General features: G+C 38.3%; 1 protein-coding gene across 7 annotated transcripts in view; it reads right to left on the reverse strand.

The window, feature by feature from the left end:
• Window positions 1-24,234, reverse strand: part of LOC129780016 (protein slit) — a 382,554-nt gene that overhangs the window by 244,684 nt on the left and 113,636 nt on the right. For 6 of the 7 annotated variants that reach the window (XM_055787862.1, XM_055787861.1, XM_055787860.1 and 3 more), the window contains one exon: window positions 12,922-13,879. In XM_055787862.1, coding sequence (XP_055643837.1) covers window positions 12,922-13,235 — 314 coding nt within the window. In that variant the 5' untranslated portion in view covers window positions 13,236-13,879. Of the gene's footprint in view, window positions 1-12,921; window positions 13,880-19,934; window positions 20,069-24,234 lie in introns of those variants that run through there. The other variant, XM_055787858.1, reaches the window with a different exon arrangement.

Genomic DNA, 24,234 nt, shown 5'->3' on the forward strand with positions numbered 1-24,234 from the left:
AAATTGCTCCCGTGGCCGAGTGGTTAGCGTCACAACTAATATGCCGGGTGTTCGGGTTCGATTCCCGTTCTGGTCGGGGGAATTTTTCGTCAAAGAAATTGCCTCCGTCTTGCACTGTGGTCACGCGTATTCTAGAGCTTGCCACTCAGAATGCATTCAAGGCGTGTTATTTGGCATAGAAATCTTAACTAAGTACTAATAAAAATGACGCAAGTAATACTACGTTGAGACGGCGAAGTTCTTCTAGGAACGTTAGTGCCATTGAAGAAGCAAGCGAAAAGAAAACTATCTTACAAAATTGTCATTTTCATATATGTCACAAGAAGAATATGATCAGGGTGTGGAAGAGTTGAGTAGCATGTATGATAACACCAAACAAATTCCAGGTACCCAAAAGTATCATTCTTTTGTACCTGTATCCGAGAATGAAGTAGCAGCAAAGTTGTACTCTAACGACAATGCAGCAAGTTATCATAATGTGTATAGAAATATAAGAAAATAATGAAAAAATTAAATTATATACAACAACATTGTTAGTTAATAAAAATAAATGTTGATAAAAAATAAATGCTAAAAATTCTAGTATTATTATTAGTATCTCTTAAACTCCGATAAATATAGGAATTATTTGACCTAATTGTAGAGAATTATATTTTTACCTTTATAGAATTATATTTTAAAAAAGAGCACTATTTTTTTTCTCAGTGTATATTTTTTTCATGTTTAGACATCAATACTCTATAACTCTTTCTAAGACACTATTTCGGTACGACTCATAGTTTTTGAGATATAAATTATCAAGTATTACTCCTACAAAAATCGATACGCCCTTTTCAAAAGTTACGCTCGAGTCAAAAAAATCCCAATTGCTGTGGAAAACTCATATTTCATTCAATTCAAACGGAATATGAACTTTCATTCGAATCAAAAATACTCATGTTTTGTCATTTGTCGATTTCATTTGGAATTGCTAACACCAAACTTTGATGGATTATTAAATAATAACTATTTGTACTACAGTTAAGTATTATGCATTGGAAGTTGTGGAAATATGTCTCCTATTAAACGGCTCACAGCTTCCAAAAATATTCGCAATATTTTTTTAGATATTACTAATAGTAACTTTCTCCATTTTTGACTCAATTTCACCCCCATAACTCATTTTCACCCCCATCGACGGTATATCAAACTCATCCGCATGTTCGGCATATGCTCATAATATTTGGCCTGGACTCAAATGGTTAAAGGATGAAACGATCGAAATGGTTAACTTAAATTTGACGTATTTTGAATAACCTGAAGGCCCCTCATTTGCATTCAAATAACCTGAATGCCCTTCATTTGGTGGATATGCGTGTGTGTGGAATTATTATTTTATTTTGATTCAATCGTTTTAGACGAAGGTGATCAAGCAATTCGTTGATCTAAGTTCATTAAATTTTGACCATTCCACCCCTTTATGTCACATCTACAACAGGATAACTTGACCAGCATCGGAAAAGGATCAGGGCACATCGAGTAATGAACGTAACAAATGGCAACAGTCCTATTTCAATGCGTTGATAGCGACGTGATGGTACCTTGGATTAAGCATGGTCTGTTTGAACGAACTGATCGTGATTGCGAGAGCACTGGAAAAAACTTCATCCATAAAAACTCGACATAAACCAGTTGAAAGTGAGAAATTGCTAAAAGATATCATCAAACAAATTACCATCAATTAAGATTATTGAAACGCGCAGCATAGCATTCAGACTCGGGATATTATATGCATAAAAACTGAAACGTGTTGTTACCAATGTCAATCGCCCAGTGCTATGAGCCGTGTCGTAATTGGCTTCAAGATGATGCCATGCCGAAGGCGGCACTATCTCCTGTTTTCCCACAGCATACTCTCCGCGAAATGAATTAGATATTAAATCATCCCGATAATCTCTATTAAACGGGAAACCGGTGTCCGGATTCTTCTTTTTTCGCTCTATCTCTCAGTGCAGACGAGCAAGAGGGCACTTAGCGTATAATCTTGCAAGCAGTAATCGTCAATAGGATTCTCCTCGATTTTCAGCATCGATAGAAGAGCGATTTAATTAAAATCAGTCCGCACCGAGGCTTAAGCGGCGAACATAAAGCTAACCCGATCGAATGGCGGCTCTCTCTCTCAAGCATCAGATCATTCGCAGACTGACTAGTTAGATGCGCTAATACCGGCTATCTACTCGACAAACAACGAGGGAATGAAGGATGCACAGACTCCATTCAATTCTTTCTCGTCTTCAATCAAGATTTTAAAAGTCACGTCTCGCGATGATTGTGAAACGAGCGAAAAAGGCAAATAACTTGCCCACTTGGAAAGTGGGACTGGAAACTCTTTCTGTGGCGTATTTCAGCAGCAGTCAAAAGATTGATTAAGACCTTCGAATTTGATTTAACCAGTGCATGAATATGCGATTTACCGATGCCACAATGATGAGAGAAAAAAAAATGTGGGCAAATGAAAGGAATGTTTGAGTTTTCGCTTTCGTTAAATTATTGTGCGCAAGAGAACGCTATTAGTGTATCGTACTATTGAAATGTAATTTTGTACAATTTCAATGTTGAACAGATGGAACAAGAGAAAAGATCTCGGGGGCAAAGGGGTCCGTGATGGGTAGAATTAAACACTTCTCAGTTTGCTCCTCGTTCTGAAGTAACTCTACTTGAATGGCCCTTTTATGCGGTTAATTCCACACACACATACACACACACCACTTCTGCTTGAGCTTGGCAAATTGAGTTGATTCCAGTGTGTCTGCTACCAGGTCGCTCCTGCAGACTTTTTGGAGATGAAAACGTATCGGTGAAGATGTATTATTCGGATGAAAATTGCATTCCCCTGGCGCACCGAAAGGACAGTGCAAATATTAGAGGTCTAGTGTATGTTTACCCTCTTCCACATGGTCGTACCCGAGAATTACCGAGAGCTGATGCTGATGTGTGTATTATGAGCGGTTAGCTTAATCAAGAATTTTATGTAAAACACCGATGGTATGTTCACAGGAACAACAGTTTCCCATCTCTCCGATTCATGGAAGGGTTTGGTACATGTGTCATTTGTGGGTGTTCTGAATCCTTTACCCGAAAAATCTTTCGTTCAAGTTACCGCTATCCTGCACGAAGGAACCACAACGCTCACCGGTAATAATAGTAATGCTTGTGTGATGATAACACAGAATTATGGTTTTTGACAGCATTTGCAGGGCTACCTGATATGTGGTGCACATATATGCCGGTATGTGTCCGAACAGGAAACGAACCGGAAGAGGAAAAGGCACCGATATTAGAAGGTATTTTCCAGTATTCACTATCTCTCTCTCTGTCTCTGGTTCTGTTGGAATGCTATGTTTGCTCTAGTATGCGCTTAGAATGTGTATCTGCTTCCCGAAATACCAAAACCGGAAGAGAACTGAGAGTGGTTTGTTGCAAACTGTAAGGATTCGTAAACTATGCGGTTCAAGGAAGAATTCAAGTGGAGCGATAGCAAAGATTGAATTCTTCGAATGTTTGAAAACAAGAAATCCCGAGTCGGCATTATGTCGCTGCAGTTCTCCCTTCTTGATTCAACTTTGTTTTGTTTCAAAGCATCAGTCAGTAATTGAAGAACAAAGGTGCTTCAATCGACCTCACAAAAATCCGCATAATCGGTTGATAGCTCTATAATTCACTGCAATCATTCCACGATGAAATTCACCCATACTCAGTAGAGGTTCGAAAGCTAACAAAATTTGCGTCGTTCCATTGGTCAAAGCTCGCCTTTTTGCAAGCCGAAAGTTGAGGTGGATTTTGAGGGGGTCTATCGAGGTAAACCGCATGGTCACGATCATCCATCATCAAACACAGTTGATCGTATTGTGTTGTGGTCAATTATATCGCAGGCGGTGCAGAAGGCGGCACGTAGCGACCCGTAAACCGGTTCATAAAATTACACACATCGTGAGAGGTATGATTACAAGACAAACAAACACTTTGCATTCAACTTCTCCGGTGGTGGTAATTATGTTATTAAGGTGCCGTTTTAGCATCATTACGTAGCGCCCAGTGCAAAATGCACGACGAAATCAAATATCAGATGTGCCAAATCACGAACATGTTAATCGAATGCCTGTTTCGGGGTCAAACCCAACACCGTTTGTATCAAATTGCGTTACATGATTAGTCGTGGTTTTTCATTGGACCACCCATGTAATATTTCATACAAGCTAATGTTTGTTTCTCAGTCCATCCAACAGCGCAAACTAAAAAAAAACAGCAACAATTTCTCGTCGCACCGTCGCACCGATATGCAAATCGATAACTTAATAACGATAATAAATAAAACACCACCACCATGCAAAAAAGCGAGGGGGGAAAAGAACAATTACCGGCATAAATAGGTTGCGTGCAGATGTTGGCCCCCTCGTTCGTTGGTCGGGGAAAATTATGTGTCCGATGGGGAACTCTCCAATTTGTGGCACGGGGAAACGATTATGGATCGGTTCTCACGAAACAAACGATGTCTGGTGATCACTTTGATTGGGGCCGAAAAAAAGGTGCAGACAATGAAATGTGTCTTTTATTAAAACGTCACGGAGAGCCTGATGAAATGGCAGCCGCCACAATTTGCGGTCGATTCGAGGCGGAAATAATGCCACCGAAACAGAAACGAATTGGCGCCTGTTGAAAACTCAACAATGTTGGTAAGATGATATTATGTTGCAGAGGAAGAAAGACGAAGTTTGTTATGATTTTAGTATATTTTAGCGTTTTATGCTTGAACCACAAACGAGATGTTCGTAAGGGCATAATTAGCAATAAGTACCCAATGGTAGAATAACTGTTCTGAATTTTAAAAGAGAAACAGTTCCCTGTAGTCAATCTTGCATTCATATTGGAAATCGGTGCATTACAAATGGACATGATCGGTACTTCTTCTTACTCTACGATTGGCGTTTGATACAGTTTGATTCTTCAGATCGCGATTACACTGCTGTCTCAATCGTTCAGCAGCTGCATGTGCTTCGTGTTCTTCCAAATTCCCATCCCTTTTTCTGTTCATTTGTGTGCTTACCTAACCGTGCTGTCAATAACAGGCAACTTATGCAGTCGCGAGAATAGAAACAACGAAGGGGATAACGAAAAGAGAATATTTGCGACGTAAACTCCACCCTTGCACAGTAGTGCGGGGCAAAGGTGCGCATGGGGCAAAAGTGCGCATTGGCCTTTTTGAAGCAAACGAGCATAAAAATTCGACAACAGTGCATTCGTTTGATACATTATTCAACCTGTAGCTCACACATATAAACATGATACATTTAATGAAAGTGGCAAAAAGTTATGAGGTAAAAAGAGATTTGCGATTTTTTTATTTATTTTTTTCAATTTTTGGGATGACGGTTTACTTACCTAAAATAACTGGAAAGTTCGATACTAATCCGTCAAGGAATGTTCATTCTATAGTAGATGATAGTACGTATTCGTTTTTGTGAGAAAGTTCAAGAGCTTTTATAAAAAAATACGATTAGTTCGAAAAGTGCTTGTGGGGCAAAGGTGCGCTGTGGCTGTGTGAAAAACGTTCGCACCAGTATTTTGCTCTCAAAAAAATTATAAAATGTTTTCAACCAAATTCTGAACGGGGTCCACGAGAAGAATACTGATTTGAAGAAATGCACTCCAGAAATGCTTTCGGGCCGATAGAGGTTTCGGTAGGGAGTCTGGAAGCGTCGGATTGCGGCAGACCTCGGTATTTCTGAATCAGCTCTGAGGAAGAGGCTCATATCAGTAATTGATCTATGATATGAATCTTCTTTTATTAACATTTCTACTTCTGCTGGGATGTGCCAGCGAGCATCGAGGGGGGTTCAGACCAGTATTTACAAGTGAACAGTCTGAGGATCTGGCGAACCTTTGCAGAGCACTGGACAAAGCTTTCTATGTTATGACTCTCAAAGATTTAAGGTACCTGTCGTTAGATTTTTCCGAAGCCACAACGCACGAATTCGACCTAGTTACAGAACTGGCAGGAAAGGATTGGGCTTCTAGCTTCATGCGCAACGAAGCAACAGCGCTCCAAGGTCGTCGGAATCCTCAGAACCGAAATCCAAGATGAGGAATAAAAATAAACAATTGCTTAAAAATAATTCAAAATGATTTTCAAATGAAAAATGTTTTTATTTTCACCATGCATTCAATTCAATAACGGTTATGTTTCGTTTATGTTTATGTTTTCACAATGAACATCAAATCAATATCGTTTATTTTCAACAATGAGTTTTAAATAAATCAAGTGAAGGTAACTATGTATTTATGAACTTGATCTATAAAAATAAAAATGATTTGGTGTGCGTTCCTCACGATTTAACTCAAGAACGGAGCAACGGATTTGAACAGTCATTATCAGGACTGATGCGTCTTACTCTACGTTAAGTTTATATGTCAAAAAGAAATTATATATCGCGAGTATAGACTACGTACATAAAAATAATTTCTGTGGGAACTTGAGGGTTCGAAATGATTTATATCAATATATCGATTGTGGGTGGGACGAAGTCCGCTGGGTCAGCTAGTTTGTTAATAAAAAGAATTCTGTTTCAAATGTTGCACAATTTCAGGTATCTTATATTGTCAGTCTCCAACCTCCCAAAATTTTCCACGTGGTTTGTTCGACCATTACACCCACTCATCTCCACCCATAAAAAATCATCCAACACCCCTCTCCTCCCCACTGGATGGTGCCTACACACTCTAGTAATGATGCTTCTCCTGCTGGTAATGATATAGCAATTATTCTTATTACAAGTTACCTCAGAAGTACAATTCAATAAGTGCGCACTCTGGCCCCGTACGGTGCGCACCTTTGTCCCCACTATGTGGCAAAAGTACGCATTTGTCATTTTGTATTATAATAGGTTTTTGCCCAACTACAAACAAAACTCGAGAAATTATAGTACTACGTTTCGAAGGTAATATATTCTTCTTATTCTTATATGGCATTAACGTTCCTAGAGGAACTCCGCCGTCTCAACGTAGTATTACTTGCGTCATTTTCATTAGTACTTAGTTGAGATTTCTATGCCAAATAACACGCCTTGAATGCATTCTAAGTGGCAAGCTCTAGAATACGCGTGACCACAGTGCAAGTTAGAGGAAATTTCTTTGAACGAAAATTTTCCCGACCAGAACGGGAATCGAACCCGAACCCCCGGCATGTTAGGTTTGACGCTAACCACTCGGCCACGGGAGCACTCGAAGGTAATATATATAATTATAATTCGGTCAGCAAACTGAGTTTTATTTGCTTTTATTTCAAGAGTTATTGGACGACAACAGTTAGGTGCGCACCTTTGCCCCGTACAACTCTAAGTATGCTAACGCTAGCGTTAAAATATTGCAATTCCTCTGAGGAAAATTTTTACTTCCCGTTTGATGGTCATGGAAGCAGCATCGTTGCCGGCGAGCGTCGAGTGAGAATGAATTGTCATTCTCATTCTGTTCATTTTATTTCATCTTCGTTTCCTCTCGAGCTGTGAACTGGCATTGCTATCAACACATCGAACCGAGCCATGGCAAAGCAGGTGCAATTATAATGTTTTTCGCCGCATCATGTAGGGAAAAAACATGCTAAGGCTATCATCGCCGGCTCACATGGAAAATTATTCTTCTGCTGGCATGATAAGTGTGATTAAGCATCGCGGTCCAGTCGCAAAACTGTCTCCACCTAGGATCTACGAAATACAACTGCAACAGCACCTCACCAAACAATCGTCTCTTCGAGGCCAACAATACTAACAAAAGAGTTTAGTATGAGAAGAGTGCAAAATGATTAAAGGTGTGTGTGTGTGTGTATATTAAGGCTTTGTGTGTGTTGCTTGTTTTCGTTGCGCGAAACTTTCAATTTGTTCATATCTTGTACGTATGAATAGCGCATCTTCATTACTTTTGGGTACTATTTCGCTGTCCATTGTTTTGATAGTTTCTTTTGCTGTTTTTCCAACCTAAACATTCCTCCCGTTTTTCAAATGATCTTCAAATTTAATAGTATTGAACATTGAGGCAACGTAAGATTCCTCGCAGATATTAGTGAGAATGATCAAATAAAAATCTTTCAGCTCTTCATTTAGCATCGTGAATTCAAGTTTTTCAGCCCGGAAGAAACGGTCCAATCTGTTGATCTGGGACAAAACATACGTTGCACCGTCCGACGTGAATCCTTTCAGACGATCCTTGTAAGGAATTCTGTCCATATGAAACTGATCAATCATTGCATTGTAAATTATTTTATGGTCAGCTAATTTTTTTATTTTTAACCAAGAAAAACTGCGGTCCGTGGAGTACATATACTTGAGAGATGCAATAAGTCCGGAAAGAAATATCGTTTGACAATTTTGTTTCCACATATTGGATGTTGGGATTTGAGGTATTACGGACAGGTTAAAGAGAACTTCGATTGTTTCTTTGGAAACATATGTTTCTCAAAATGGAAATGCAGTATCTCGCAGTTATAAACACAGTTTATCGAATTAATCGCTCAAGTGAGTTGCAAAATATGGTTTCCATTAGTTTTCATTGAAATTGAAACAGGACAAAAAGTAGAATATTTTTTGAGATACGGGTGAAACAGAGAAAAGCGATGTGTTGAAGTTTATCGCTAGCGAGAAAAATAAATTTACTTAACCAATGCATCAAATGCCCGGTAAATGTAAAAAACCAAATTAATCCATATCCTCAACTATTTTGGCTACAGCCGGCAGCTTTGATTTCCGCTTATAGACGCGAGTCATTTCTTAGGAATACGATATACATGCTTTTCACTGTCTGTTTTACTCCCACTCATCCTTCACTCAGAAATAAGTTTATTTTCAGTTACATACCTAATATCGCTTTGATGTATACATAGGCGAATTTCATGCTCGACTGGCCATCTCAGATAGCAGCAGGACCCGAAATCTTCGAAGGTAAAAAATGATGACCGACTCTACTCTCACTAGCTTCGATTCGACTAGAACTGCTTCGACAGTCGCCGCCAACAAAAAGTGACTTGACTAGCAAATGAATTGACTAGCGTTGACTAGCGAGGATGACTGGTGAACTAGTTCAGTCAGTGGTTATTTTGACTGACTCGACTAATGAAAACAAATCTGCCTCTTCATTCAACTGACATCAATCCACACTTTACCCAATGTGCCGGTGAGAGATGTGTTGGCTCGGTTAGACCTTGATTACATGTCCCAAATATACGTCTTCTTAAAAGTTATCGATCTTCGTGTGTGATTGTCCTTATATCCTTATATTTTCCTTTTCCTTTTCCTTCGCGAGAAATTAAATCCCTTCTTACTAACAATAGAATAAGGTGAAATGTAAATACATGTTAGATATAAGATAGGCTTAAGAATTGAGTATGATGAATGTGAGTGCGAATGTGAGTGTGAACATTGTCAACATATCCTTATATCCCTTCCTTTTCCTGAAAAAAATGTCACCCTTCTAAACTCGAGCAAACCGCGAGTAATCGGTTCTCTACTTCATTAACACTAGAATTAATGAAAAATGATTATATATACTTGTAACAATACAGATAGGAGTTTGGCTCCTTTAAACTTATGTAACTGAGCCTGTAAAAATAAACGATTTAATAAAAAAAAAAAAATCCACACTTCCATTTCCCCCTGACACTAATTTTATACCCGCGTACGCAATCTTATTTTACGTCCATATAAAGAGGAACGAAAACTTGATTTCTGATGCAAAAAAGTAGTTACCCCATCAATGGACGGTTTATTGTCTACCCATCGTGAACTCAAACCAACGAACTTAGACATTTATCAAGTATGCTATGAAGGTCCTCGCGTTAGTATTAGTAAATAGCGAGCAAAATAGCGCACACACACTGCATGCTTTTTTATAAGTGTGAGTTATTTTCGTGTACGATACAAAAAAATCTAGCTCACCTGTAGCGTATGTCACGTTGAACTCAAACATGAATGCATGCATACATGGGCGGGAGAGAGGAACGAATTCGTTTTGAGGGAAGTCACTTCAAAATGCAATGAAGACAACTTGAATGGGAAGAATGAAAAGATATAGTCGAGTCGGTAGAGGGAGATAGCCACTAAACGCCCGACTGACTGTTTAGTCGTTTTGGCGGAGAAACTGCGTGAAGAAGCCAAAAGTCATTTCCGACTGACTACGGATATAGTCAGTCAAATAGTCAGCTGACTATCTTCAGTTGACTAAGACTATGCCGAGCCCTGGATAGCAGTGAAACGTTGTGGGTGTAAACACGTGAGTCTTTTAAGCAACTTTGCATACTTGAAATATTCAAAAAAGAATTAGACTACTTTTCGAAGAGGGCCAACGAAATTTTCGTGATTTTTTACAAATTCTAACTCAAAAGCTATAATACTCACAAAATTTTAATCAAGAGTAAAACCTAACCTAACAACAACTTTTTCATGGTTTCTTTAAAAAAATTACAACTAATCCTAATATTTTTAAAAGTCGAGATAGCGATATAGTATGGATATAGTCTAATAAAAAGTATTACATCTTATTCAAATATGAACTTTTGTTGAAAACGTCAAGTTTCCATCTTTTATAGTTTCTGGAATATAAGACATTTCTGTTTGAAGACTCCTGAAAAAATAATGTTTTACTATGTTACGAGTAACGAGTGGGTAAAACTACTCAAAATGCTAAATACCGAAGTTGAAAATAATACATCCGCACACAGAATCACTTATGATTTCCGGATTTTGTTTCCCTTTTCCGATTTTGATCAGGGTTGTTAAATTTCATGGAAAAAACATGTAGGAACATCAACAAATATATGGAATTCGTAATGTAAGTTTTCAAACCAAATATTACCCCAATGTCCGTCTTACCCGCACTTCCCCTACAGATATAGGGCGGATTCGATGTATACATTCTTCTACGTATACATTTTTTTTTGTTCCGGGCTCTGTTTATCTCAAACTGACTCTACATTAAAAAGTACACTACATAAAACAATTCTGTTGTTTTCGTTTGAAAGATAAGGAAATTTAGTTCAGGATATAGTTGTTGACCATCTAAAGTAGTGAATAAATCCATAAAATAACATATAAAAAACCAACAATAACATTTTGAAAGTGAAAAACTTAAAAGATAGTGGGTTTGGAGGTGCTATTATTAATTTTATCCCAACAATGCATCATAAACTTGATTGTTTCTACCAACCAAATTAAAGTTCTCTAACTGCTCTACAATTTGGTTTTTGACACCCAACTTCTATACTTCTGAGTTTCGCTGCAATATCGTTATAAACAATTCCTGGCGAGAATTTAATGAAAATCTTCCAAAAAATCACGATGTCTACCCCACTGTATTTATAATAGACAATTAAATTTCACATTAACGTTGGAATATTACATTTTTCCTAAGTCATATTTGAAATATGAGAAAAAAAAATCAAACTGTATATAATCGAGTCCAAAATTGTATATAATCGAATCACATATAATTGAGTCCGAAATTTGTTTGTCATTTGTATGACAGCCGTCTCCCCCCCCCACCCTAAGAGAGGGGTGAGGAGTAACTAACTACCATAGACTCATTTATTGCATCCTAAAACCTCCACATGCCAAATTTCGTTTCATTTACTTGATTAGTTCTCGAGCTATGTAGAAATTTGTGTTTCATTTGTATGGCAGACCCCCATACATTCGTTTGCATGATTAATTCTCGAGTAATGCAGAAATTTTGGGTTTCATTTGTATGGCAGCTCCCCCTTAGAGAGGGGGATGTAGTGTCTAACCTCAATAGAAACATTTATTGCGCCCTAAAACCTCCATATACCTAATTTGGTTTCGTTTGCTTGATTAATTCTCGAGTAATGCAGAAATTTGGGTTTCATTTGTATGGCAGCTCCCCCTTAGAGAAAGGGATGGAGTGTCTAACCTCAATAGAAACATTTATTGCGCCCTAAAACCTCCATCTACCTAATTTGGTTTCGTTTGCTTGATTAATTCTCGAGTAATGCAGAGATTTGGGTTTCATTTGCATGGCAGCTCCCCCTTAGAGAGGGGGTGAAGTGTCTAACTTCAATAGAAACATTTATTACACCCTAAAACCTCCATATACCTAAATTGGTTCCGTTTGCTTGATTAATTCTCGAGTAATGCAGAAATTTGGGTTTCATTTGTATGGCAGCTACCCCCAAAAAGAGGGCGAGGTGTATCTAACCACCATAGAATCATTTATTGCGTCCTAAAACCTCCAGATGCCTAATTTGGTTGCATTTGCTTGATTAATTCTCGAGTAATGTAGAAATTTGTATGGTAGCACCCCACCTCCTTCCCCTTACAGAAGGGGGGGGGTCTCAAACTATCATGAAAACCTTCCCTGGCCCCAAAAACGCCTACATACCAATTTTCATGTCGATGAGTTCAGTAGTTTCCGAGTTCATAAGAATCAGACAGACAGACAGACAGAAATCCATTTTTTTATATATATAGATCCAATAGAATTCAAAAATCGTTTCGTTTCACGATTAGTTGAAATTTGTGTGGCCTCATCTGTTATCGATCGCGAATGTACGATCATAAAAACAATTTCAGGAGGAAACGTGAATAATCGAAACTATTGAAATCAAGAATTTTGAGCGCAATGAAGTTCGTCGAGTCGATGAGTAAATAAAATTTTTGAGTAAGTATTCTGAAAAGTATTTTCTTTTAATTTTCCGGGCATTAAATTTTTTTTGGCGTTCTTGGGACAATGTCGGACATAGAACTGCTGTTTTACACAAACGTGAACTTTCTTAAAAATATCCACAATCACTGGATGTTGTATTTACTCCCCCGCCACAATTACAAAAAAAGCTCAGCAAACACAGATTTATGCTAGGAAATAATGGCGTTGATAATAATTACTTACAGTCTATCGGTATCCAGTGGAATTTTCCGTGGCACCTGCGTCAACCCACGGTGCGAGCAGTCGACGGTCTGTCCGGAGCACGAGCAAAGCCGGGGACATCTCTGGTCGCCGTTCATCCCATAGTGTCCACCGCCGTACGGGTCGCACAGGATCTGGCCGGCCAAATTCAGCAAAAGCAGCACCGCTAGAACTAACATTCTGGACGGTGGTCTGGAGCAAAATCGGGCACTGGCCATTTTAGCACTCCACACATTAAATTTTCGCACGTCTGCAGTTTCGACGTTTAGGTAATCGAATATCTGTGTTGTTCTCATTCAATTATATTATGACGGGCACACATATAAACAAAAACATAACAATAGAAACAGATCAGGATATTCACACTTTTATCGCACTAGCAATCATTTGTTAGGATTTATCGTTTAAATCCAGTTTCCCGCCGCGACGATATATGTAATCTCAGCATTCACCACTGATAACCGCAATCATTGCACTCCGATAACGGTTGGAAAACGCTGCAACTTCAGCACAGGAGCAGCCAGAGAAATATTATCCACTAATTCAATTACAAATTTTCGCACTCTTGCCACCAGTGCTGCTGTCGGGGGCCAGAAAATTCTGTATTCAATTAATTTTCATAACGCTATAATGCAGCGCACTTTACGTTGCTCCTCCGCACGTGTTTCGCATTTGGATGAGACTTTTACATCACGCAAATCCTGCCACTGCACTGCACATACACACGCACACACACACACGGTAGGTTCTCCTGTGTTATCGTTGCCTTCCTTTTACCACCCACTCATTACGGTTAATGCCATGCAGCATCCATAGAAACCGACCGACGGAAGCGAATCCAATCATCGACAGCTGAAATTACACTTCTGCATTAGTTGCCAATCCGAAAGTTCGAGCCGACCGAGGGGTCGCGTTTGTTCTAGTTTCGCCCGATATTAATCTGAAAGTATAACAAAAAAGGAGAAAGTTGAAAATAAATCACGTTTGGTCGAATCAGCTGCAAATCATCGCTAAAGTTAACATCGTGTACACCTTATGTGGGTTTAATCCCGATTTATTTGGCATTTGAGTTTTCGACGTCCGCACTGTTTGAATTGTTTCTGTCCACAAGCCGTGAATAATTAATTGGGTGGAAGGATGGGCCATCCCCAGTTTCCCCAGTTGATCAGATTTTACGAGCCAATTGTTCCGAATCCGAAGCGCATCTCACGCGTCAATGGCGATGGTATCGTACCAAAACATTAATATATGTTTCGCGGGCGAGAACCAGGGAGAGGCTCGAAAAAGCCTTCCACTTCACTGGAGAAAAATTAATTTTCATAAGTTTAATATTTTATCACCACTCACGGAGATGAACAACGCGAGGCGCGACGCGGTGGCGGTTGCGAACAGGCGCGCGAATTTGCGCGTTTCGCGTGTATTTTGGAGTTAAATAATTGACGTTTATGGCACACAGATGGTTACGCTTCGATGGGGGAAGGAATTGACGTCGGTAAATAACGATAAACATGTGCCCCAAGGAGTTAAGTTGCGGTAGACAGAGCGCGCACAGCCCAGCATCCACCATCGCGACATTAACATTCGCTGTTGTTGACGCTGTGAAGAAAAAAAAAACACTAAAAAGCGTCAAAACTAATTTGTGTCAAAGGTTAGCAGCAGCAGCAATGGTTCAGAATTTTTTCGTAGGATTGTGGATTGGGAGTGTGTACGGTATCGATTTTGTCTGGTTTGAGTGTATCAAAAATGTGATTTTGTGTTTCGGAATTGGTTTGCGTGGATTATCGTTATCTTCTATTAATGAATTTCTGCAAAAACAGAGACAAAACCCCTAAAGTATTAGGTGTAACGGTAAGTTTATTCGGTTTTACAACAGATGGCGTAACTTGATTATTATTCCAGTGAATCAAATTTCCAGACATTCGTTGGAAAGCTACTGTCATTGCGCGTCTTTTTCAGTATATGTCAAAAAGTTGAAGCGTAAACAACATAGTTTTTTGCCACTTCGAATATGTCGAATTTCGTACCAACGAGAGCGTTTTTGCGGGGAGTATTACTTCATTACTTCAATGTGAAGAAAAAAGCTGCGGAAAGTCACCGCATTTTGGTGAAAGTTTACAACTGAGCGAACGTATCAGATGGGTTTGCACAGTTTAAAAGTGGTAATTTTGACTTGGAAGATAAAGAACGTTTCGAACCGCCAAAAAAGTTTGAAGATGAAGAATTGGAGGCTTTACTCGATCAAGATCCGTCACAAACGTAACAAGAACTTGCAGATACACTTAGAGTAGCTCTGTGAAGCATATCCGATCGTTTAAAAGCAATGGGAATGATCCGAAAGATAGGACATTGAGTGCCGTATGAATTGAAGCCACGAGACGTCGAACGCCTTTTTTTCACGTGCGAACAACTGCTCCAACGGCATAAAACAAAGGTTTTTTTTTGCATCGAACCGTTACTGGCGATGAAAAGTGAGTCCATTACGACAATCCTAAACGTCTTGCAACATATGGATACGTCGGCCATACATCAACATAGTCGGCCGCGCGGAATGTTCACGGCCAGAAGGTTATTCTGTCTATTTGGGGGACTATGCCTCCCTCCTCGGCAACTGTCGAACGGTTTTTTTTCTGAATATAATCAGAACAAAAAAATAAGCTTTGAAATCGGCTCAGCAACGATACGATGAACGCTATTTTTAAATCAAAGGATTTGGTCAAACATCATGGTGGCAGCTCAAAAATTTTAAAAAATGATAGTATACAATCTAGAGTAAAGAAAAAAACTATGCTTATACATCATCAAACACACAAACGATTTGCAAATGTAAATTTAGTATTTGTAGTAAATAAATGAGTATTTTTTAATGCTAATAAATTATTTTTTTCTCTGCAACGAATATTTTCGATGATAAACATTTTTGGTACAGATTTTTGACTAGCGATGGGCAATACTTTGAAAATTAAATTTGCAACTTTTTTTTACAGAATAAAACATTAATTATTGAAAAAAAACGAAGAAACTTACCGGTACTCCTATTATTTAAAGGTTAAGGTATGTAAATTTGGTTCTCGTATGTAGGATATCACATCAGTGGCGTAGCGTGACCGAAAAAATCCAGTAGCGACTTTTTTAATTTTCACAAACAATCAATCATATAACAATAACACACGATAACGTGCAACTCAAAAACACTTCTTCTAACTTGCTTTCCCATTAGAAGATTTTTTGTTTACCTAAATCATGAATCGTCTCAACTTCCTCCAGAGATTTTCTGATAAACATAAAGTATATGAAAAAAACACAGAATTAAAAAAAAAGTACATGAAATATAAAATAGCTTTGCCTTAAAACTACGAAAAATAAATTTTGTTTTTAACTCAAAATGAATTGATTTAGTTCTGGAAACTTCCGACGCATATCGATACGTGGTTGAATTTGTACTGAATGGACATTTCACAAACGTAAACAATGACGCCGATCGGTTGAGTACTGTCAATATTATACAGGGTTTTCCAACTTTAAATTCCGAAAATAAATTGAAATAAAACACATTTAGAATTCGAATTTCGATGAAACTTTTATTTCAAATTAAAGTTTGGTTTATGCCATTATGTGTGAAATACAACATCATTCAAATGTCCACCTAGGGCTTCCTCGCACACCTTGATCCGGAACAGGTAATTTTCGATGACTTTTCGGCACATATGGGGCGATATCTCGGTCATAACTTCACGAATGTTGTCTTTCAAATGTTCAAGAGTCTCCGCAAACTGGCAGAGACACGGTCTTTCGCATAACTCCACAAAAAAAGTCTAGCGGGTTCGCATGATCTGGATGGCTAATTGGCATCACCAAAACGCGAAATTATGCGTCCCTCAAATTTCGTTCGCAATATGGCCATGTTCGGTCGTGTTGTGTGCCACGTGGCTGCTGAAACTACATGTCATCCGTATCCATATCTTCAATTTGTGGCAAAAAAAATCGGTTAACCTGCGGCCATAGCGCTCACCATTCACAGTTACCGTCTCGCCGTCCTCATTTTCAAAGAAATACGGCTCGATGACTCCACCAGACCATAATGCGCACCAAACAGTGACTTTTGGCGGATGCAATGGCCTCTCAACAATCACGTGTGGATTTTCTGAGCCCCATATACGGAAATTTTGGGTGTTCACAAAGCCACCGAGCTCGAAATGTGCCTCATCGCTGAAGAAAATTTGATGCGAAAATTCAGCATTTTGCTGCTGTTGTTCGTTCACCCAATCGACGTATACCCAACGCATTCCATGGTCACCATGCTCTAATTTTTGTACCAGTTGGACTTTATATGGATGTAGGTGCCAGTCCAAATGCAAAATTCGCCACAATGATGTGTTTGACAAGCCCAATTGCTGAGCACGCCGTGGAATCGAAACATTCGGGTCATCCTCCACACTGGCAGCAACAGCAGCAATATTTTCGGCCGAACGCACATTACGATGATGCACAGGTTTCACAATATCCGCTACGGATCCAGTTTGTTCGAATTTACGCACTACATTAGCGATTGTGTGCTCTGTAGGCCGTCCATGACGACCAAAATCCGTCCGTAATGCTCGAAAAACATTTGCCGGTTTTTCATCATTTTTATAGTATAATTTAACAAAATTAACACGTTGTGCGATGCTAAAACGATCCATATTGTAAAATGGCAGACATTCAACTAACGATATGACGCTTTGGTTGACAGCTATGTCAAACGGTTGTCAGCGCAGGGCCGTATACTTTCGTAGTAAAGTAAGTCGAGATCTACTGTCATCTCGAATTTTTTTTGTCAAAAATCGATACTTTTTTTCGGAATATGAGACGAAATACACTCGACAAAAAAAATAGAGGAACAGAGTGCAAAGTCGGAAATTTTTAGTGATTTTTGACATGCTGTAGTTTTGTGAAAAATGAACGCAAATTGATGGGATGTGCATCATTTTGAAGCTACAACTTTCAGGTATTAGAATACTTTACGTACATATTTTCATCTTGATGTGTGTAGGTGAAGTGGGCAACTATATCGGGAAGAAATGAAAAATCGATTTTTCTTTGTTCTTTCAAGAATATTCTGGACTAACACAATTTTTTGCTAACCAACTCAACAGCAAATCCAATAAACCTTATCATCCAGCTTGCATTTGGTTCCAAGAACGGTCCTGTAGAATCTTCCAACACAGAGATATTTCAGTTTGAATGAAAAATTACCCCTTTGACGAATAATTCAATAAACAACCATCGCATCGCAAATCGAAAGGCGGTTTTAAAAATTCCAATAAATTCTGGATAATTTGTTACTTAGACGAAAACAAATATTTAAATTTTTTGCATTGATTTCCAAAAAGTTGCAGTAAGTTCTAATATTTGCAGGCAAATTTTTAACCTAGTATATTCCCTAAACATCTGTGAACGTTTTATATTGATACGTTCAGCCGTTTTTTCTAGCCGATTTTTCAAATTTTGGAGAAAATTAGAGGAGCATTTAATCGCAAATCGTATCAGAAGTACAAAATCTAACGCGACTCTCAGAACGAACGATTTGTAACTTTCGTTTTCATGCGTTTTTAGGTACAAATATTGTAAGGAGCGATGATACTAACACATATTCAAACGCATTTCCACACATACACGCACTCTTCACACAAACTCATAAAGACGGAAGTTACGAATCGTTCATTCTGAGAGTCGCGTAGGATTTTGTACTTCTGATACGATTGGAGATTAAATGCTCCTCTAATTTACTCCAAACTATTGAAAGTATGAATATGAAACGTTCATAGATGTTTAGGGAATACACTAGGCTAAAAATTAAAAAAAAAATCGAAAAAGGAGAGTTGATTCTGTTTCCATAATTTATGGTACTTGACAAGCCAAGAACAGCTTTCTAACAAAGTTCGGAGACCGGCAAGGAACTCTCAGTATACTTTTGTGGGGTATATATCACGGTTCACTTACACCCGACACCTGAAGATGGATAAAGTTCTCTACACATCCCAGTAAGTCAGATGATGATGCTACAAATGCAGGTAAATAAAATTTCCAATCAAATTATCAGAGAAGGTGATTTTGGGAGCGTTTGTTACATTGAAAAAATCATTAAAAGGCACGGTATTCGTTTGCTGAAAACTTTGAAACTTCCTCTAATGATAATTGGTATGTCGATCGAACCCCGAATGCAAAATTCTCTAAGACTCAATGAACGGAATCGAGGCAGAATTTTTGCCGATGGATTCGTTAATGAACTTTGCGTAGATGATAGGTGAATGTTTTTTTGTCCCAAATATAGCGATGAATAGAAGGATGAGTTTTATCCGTGAATGAGTTTTGTCGAACGAATTTCGATGCGATTTTTCCCATACTTGGTTATAACCACTGAATCTGTCGGTGCTCCCACACACTCCCTCAAACTTAGAAACTATAAAATGAACATTGATGCCAATTTCACTTCAATCTTTTCATACCATTTCCTCTACTCAAAACTGATCATGTTTGTCTACGAAAATTATCTTAAATGGGAATAAGAGAGGTTTGCAAATACTGCTGTGTGATAGAGAATTATTTAAGCGCAATTTTGATCGTCCAGGTTAATCCCAGCGGCCTTCAAATGTTCATGGGATCTTTTATAGTTCTAGCAACTACTGTCACACTAATTATAACATGCAAATTCGGAATTCTTTTAAGCATATTTTGGAACACAAAACATGTGCCCACATTTGGTATACAAAATAATTAAAACTTTTTAAAGTCGTCTCACTTTGACTTCTTTTGCGTGGGCAAATGCCCACAGACTCACTTTCCATTCCCTTCTCAACAACAAATCAAACCGGGTGAAGGTGGCGAACCATCCCCAAGAGGCCAGAAGAGGTTTGCGCCGAGGCTTCATCTGATAATGAAGCCAATCAGCGCCAGTTGTGTGGAGAGGAAGTTATTCTTACACTATCTCCATCGGGAGATCAAACACCGCCACTTACAAAGCAATTTATTCAGCCTAATGACTCGAGCAGCACTTCTTCCAAACAAACAGCTAGCAATCACGCACTTTTAGGCACACATACAGGTACACACAGACACAGGCACAAACACAGCCATTGGAATTCGTCGGAAGCGAGCACATAAATGAATGGCAAACAGAAACTCATCCCTGGCGTCTGTGATGAGGATGCCCAAATAACGCGTTGATAACAGAGTCTCGCCAGAAAATCGATGGCTCCGAATGTGATATCAGCTCCCACAATGCGTGGACCAAGGCAGCCTCCTCTGCTGCTGCTGCTTCTGCCACAAACGACACCAAATCTGATACTAATTTTTGCCTTCAGTCACACGAGCAACGATTATTTGCTTTCCGTGTGCGTTGTGTTTAGAATCTGGCCATCAGCAGGCGCAGAGGAAGAGATGCAAGAGTCGTGTTTATTGGACTAGGAAATGGTTGCGATAGAGGGATGGAGAGAAGGAAAGTAGATCGGAGACGATGCTGCTGCCTTCACAAATAGTCATGAACTTCTGGCGGGGTGGTAAACGGGTAAACGCGCATACTGAAGAAAGGCGCATCAACAAAACACCAGAGAAGGAAGTGAGAAAGTAATCACGAAAAGTTGCTGGGAAACACGTCTAGAGCGCATAAGTAGCACACAACGAATCATGCTTCTATTAAGATTTTGTTTGTTTCCCGGTTTTGCTCTCTGTGTGTCCCGTGGGCTATCGGGAAGGATCGTGAATATTTGTTGTACTTCGTAAACCCGTTGTCTTGTTGTTGCCGGCGATACGTGAGGCAATAATAAGATGCTGGCATACCTCTGCTGCTGTTGTTGCTGCTATCATCATCAACGTCGCAATCAACATCGACATTGCTCTGTCGATGTTTCCTAATTAAGTTCTTCGTGAGTGGGACTATGGAAGTAACAGTATGGAAAAAAACGTGGTTCGGCAGCAGCAACTCCCCGATGGATTGCAAATCTTGCCAGTTTGCGAAAATTCTGTGAGTACAATAATTTTAAAAAGCAAAACGAATTATTTCGATACGGAATTTATTTTATTACATTTTTTTTTGTTTTGAAAGCACTTGTTTTGATTTTTTGCTCACTTTCACTTTATACATTATAGATAATATACACAAATGTTTCTTCAAATGTATATTCTATGAATGATTTTTTTTATGAACAGAAAAAAGGCCTTCATAAAAATTATAAATGTAATATCGCTGCTGGTTTCATAATTATCATTAGAGACTTATTATAAATAGCATATAGCTGTATAATTTGTCAAATAAGTGAGATTGCCATTCATTATTGTTGTTTGTTGCAGTGGATGATATGTTATTTGCACAAAATTAACATGTTCAATACCTAAACACTTCCACAATTCAATCTTCCTTCCTTCCATTCAGTTTTTTTAAAGGTAAAACAAGATCATGAAGCAATTTTACGCTAAACCATTTATCAGAATCGAACTTCTCTAATCTTGATTTAAAATTCCATACATGCGATGCTGGATACTCAAAAATATAATTTTCATTGTCACATTGTACCTCAAGTCAATACGTCTTACATTTTTGTACCGCGGCGTAAGTTCGAAGATTCGAAAACGAGAGCGTTACGTTACGGAATGCAAGGTTTTGAACGGTAATATATTCTTGCCGGCTGAACGAGATGGTATGAAAATCACATTATTTAAAAGATACAATGTCTGAGAATTAAATGATCGATACATATTGATCCAAAACCTGTTTCATTAGAACTCTCACACTACTTACGGGACGAAACTGTTGCTCGCTGACTGGAGCGAGACTGTGTAATAGAAGTGGTAGCAGTGTTGAAGCTTTTGTAACTTTTGCAGTTCATTCGCACCTTCAGAGCCTTGCAAAAGGCCAATTGGGGAAACTATAATTAACTCTCACTCTCAGCCTTGAGAACGGCCACTCGGGAAGTCTCGATTGCCCTACTGTATGAACGCTAGCCGGCTAATGAGCCATAAATGTGTGATAGAAATCGCGAATGACTTCTTTTAAATCTTATATGCTGCCAACACACAGTGTCTGTAGAACACACAATGCATTTGCAATTCAAGCGAAAGTAATACACGCGCCTTATTCGCATCGGAATATAAAATACTAGAGGTATAAGCTGATGAAAGCGTAAGGTAGACGTAGGACTACCGTGGGCCTAATAATTATTTGTGGAAGTTGCATCTAAATCAATTCTCAATGAATGATTGGACATTTCGAATGTTTTCTGAACGTTCCTCTTGAAAGTATGTGAGTGGATGAGCATTAGTATTGAATTATAATTGATGCAGGAAAAAACATAAAATACAACTCGTTTAAACTGGATGGTGGTTCTGCAATGGATCGTAGGATTTGCTTGGTTTTGTAAAAAGAACTAAAGATGGTTGATACCAGATTTTTCTTGTTCTTTTGATAACAATATACGTGATTTGTGTCTTTATTGTCAACATGTATCTGTTCTCCTAGACATTTACTACCACCATTTTATATTTGTTCAATTACCGTAACGTTTCTTTGACAGCGTAAAAAATCTACAACGCTTACGTGCGATGCAATCGTACACAAACACTCTGCACCAAATGGTATGAAAATGATGTACGAAACCCATAAAAGCTTCTGCACAAATAAATTCAAAGCTTTTGTTAACGTTGGATTATCCACTTAATATTAACTTAAGGGGGTATTCTAGTGTAGAGACACGAATTTCAGACGTTCTTTCGAGCTCCGTAAAAATAAAGCAAAGAGTATTTTTACGATCCATTATATCACTATTTGTTCATCTATCTTTAAACAATAAAATAAAAATTGAACGGAGAAAAAATATTCATAACTAGAATAGATACAAGCGGATGAAGTGAGGGGGTTCAGAAAAAAGTTGTGCCTTGGCGTACACGATTCCAGCCCTTCTGGTTATCTGAAACAAAAAAATCGAACAGATTCTGAATCAGTAAAGATGCCGCTATCGTATGAACCCCGGACAAGTCGAACATCTTTTTGATAAATTCGCGGCCGTTTGAAAAACAAAGATTTTTTTTAAAATAGTAAAATTTAAAAAATATTATTTTTAGAGGTTCATGCGATAGAGAGATGTATACAGATTGTATTCATATGAATTCGACATGAATCGGTTCAGTAGAACTACCACATCATGGCTATAACTCTGTAAATAATGGGATTTTCAAAAAGTCCTTTCTAGGATATATTCCTAAAGAACAGAAAAATGAAGGAAAAAAAATGCTTTTTCCAATTTTCTAGACTAGAATACTGCCTTAATCAGACTGATCCTTTTCAGTGCACTCCTTTCCATAGCTAATGATTCCATGTTGATTTCAAGAATCTCCGTTGCAAGAATCTATTGCTTATTTAAGAAATACTCAGCACAAATTATGTCCCACTAGAAGAAGAAAGATTTTTTATCAAATATTCTTATGATAAATAAGATCAATTCAATCCAATGTGAAAGAGTAGCTTATTTGATAAAGAAGGAATAATTTCTTAATAATATTTAGGGTAACACGGGGCGAGTTGGACATACGGGGTGATTTGGACCACCCCATTATCTCAAAAAGTATGGCTCAACTTGGATTTTTTATAATGTCATATTTTGTTATTGTTGAACCGTATGTAACTAACGTAAAAACATTTTGGTAAAATTCGACAGGTGGAAGGAAATGGTATCATGAACACAGCAAGCACTTTGATTGTCAAAAAATGTGAGTTTTCTGATCGTGGTTTTAAGGTTTTTCCCGCTGATTAAACAAACTTTTCGTGTATTGTGCAGTAAAGTAAAGAAAAAATTGATGCAGCGAAACTGTAAGTTTGATAACAATAAATGAAATTAATTGCATTTTAATTTTTGCATGTTGTGTGGGGTAACATTGACACGTTTCTGTGGGGTGAATTGGTCCTACAGGTTTGAGGCTTTTCTTTGATCTAAATGATTCCAGATGTCACGGAATTACAAAAAGAGGATGGGCAGACAACGTTGGAAGAAGAAGGAGCTTGAAAGAGCAAGTCAGGCCATCAAGAACGGATATTCTTTGACCAACAACGAAAGTGTTTGAAAATGCTCGAATAACAGTTAAAAAAAATCATGCAGAATTCAAGATGGTGTCAATCCAATTTTTCTGGACTGGAATCTGGACAAGACACCTGATATCGATCTAAAAACACTGTTAAATACTTATTGTAACATTATCCAAAAATACTTAACTTAAACATAAGTATGTTTTTTTCGATGAAACACACACTGGACTAAACAGATGAAACAC

Source organism: Toxorhynchites rutilus, chromosome 3 (assembly GCF_029784135.1).
Source record: "Toxorhynchites rutilus septentrionalis strain SRP chromosome 3, ASM2978413v1, whole genome shotgun sequence".
NCBI lineage: Eukaryota > Metazoa > Arthropoda > Insecta > Diptera > Culicidae > Toxorhynchites > Toxorhynchites rutilus.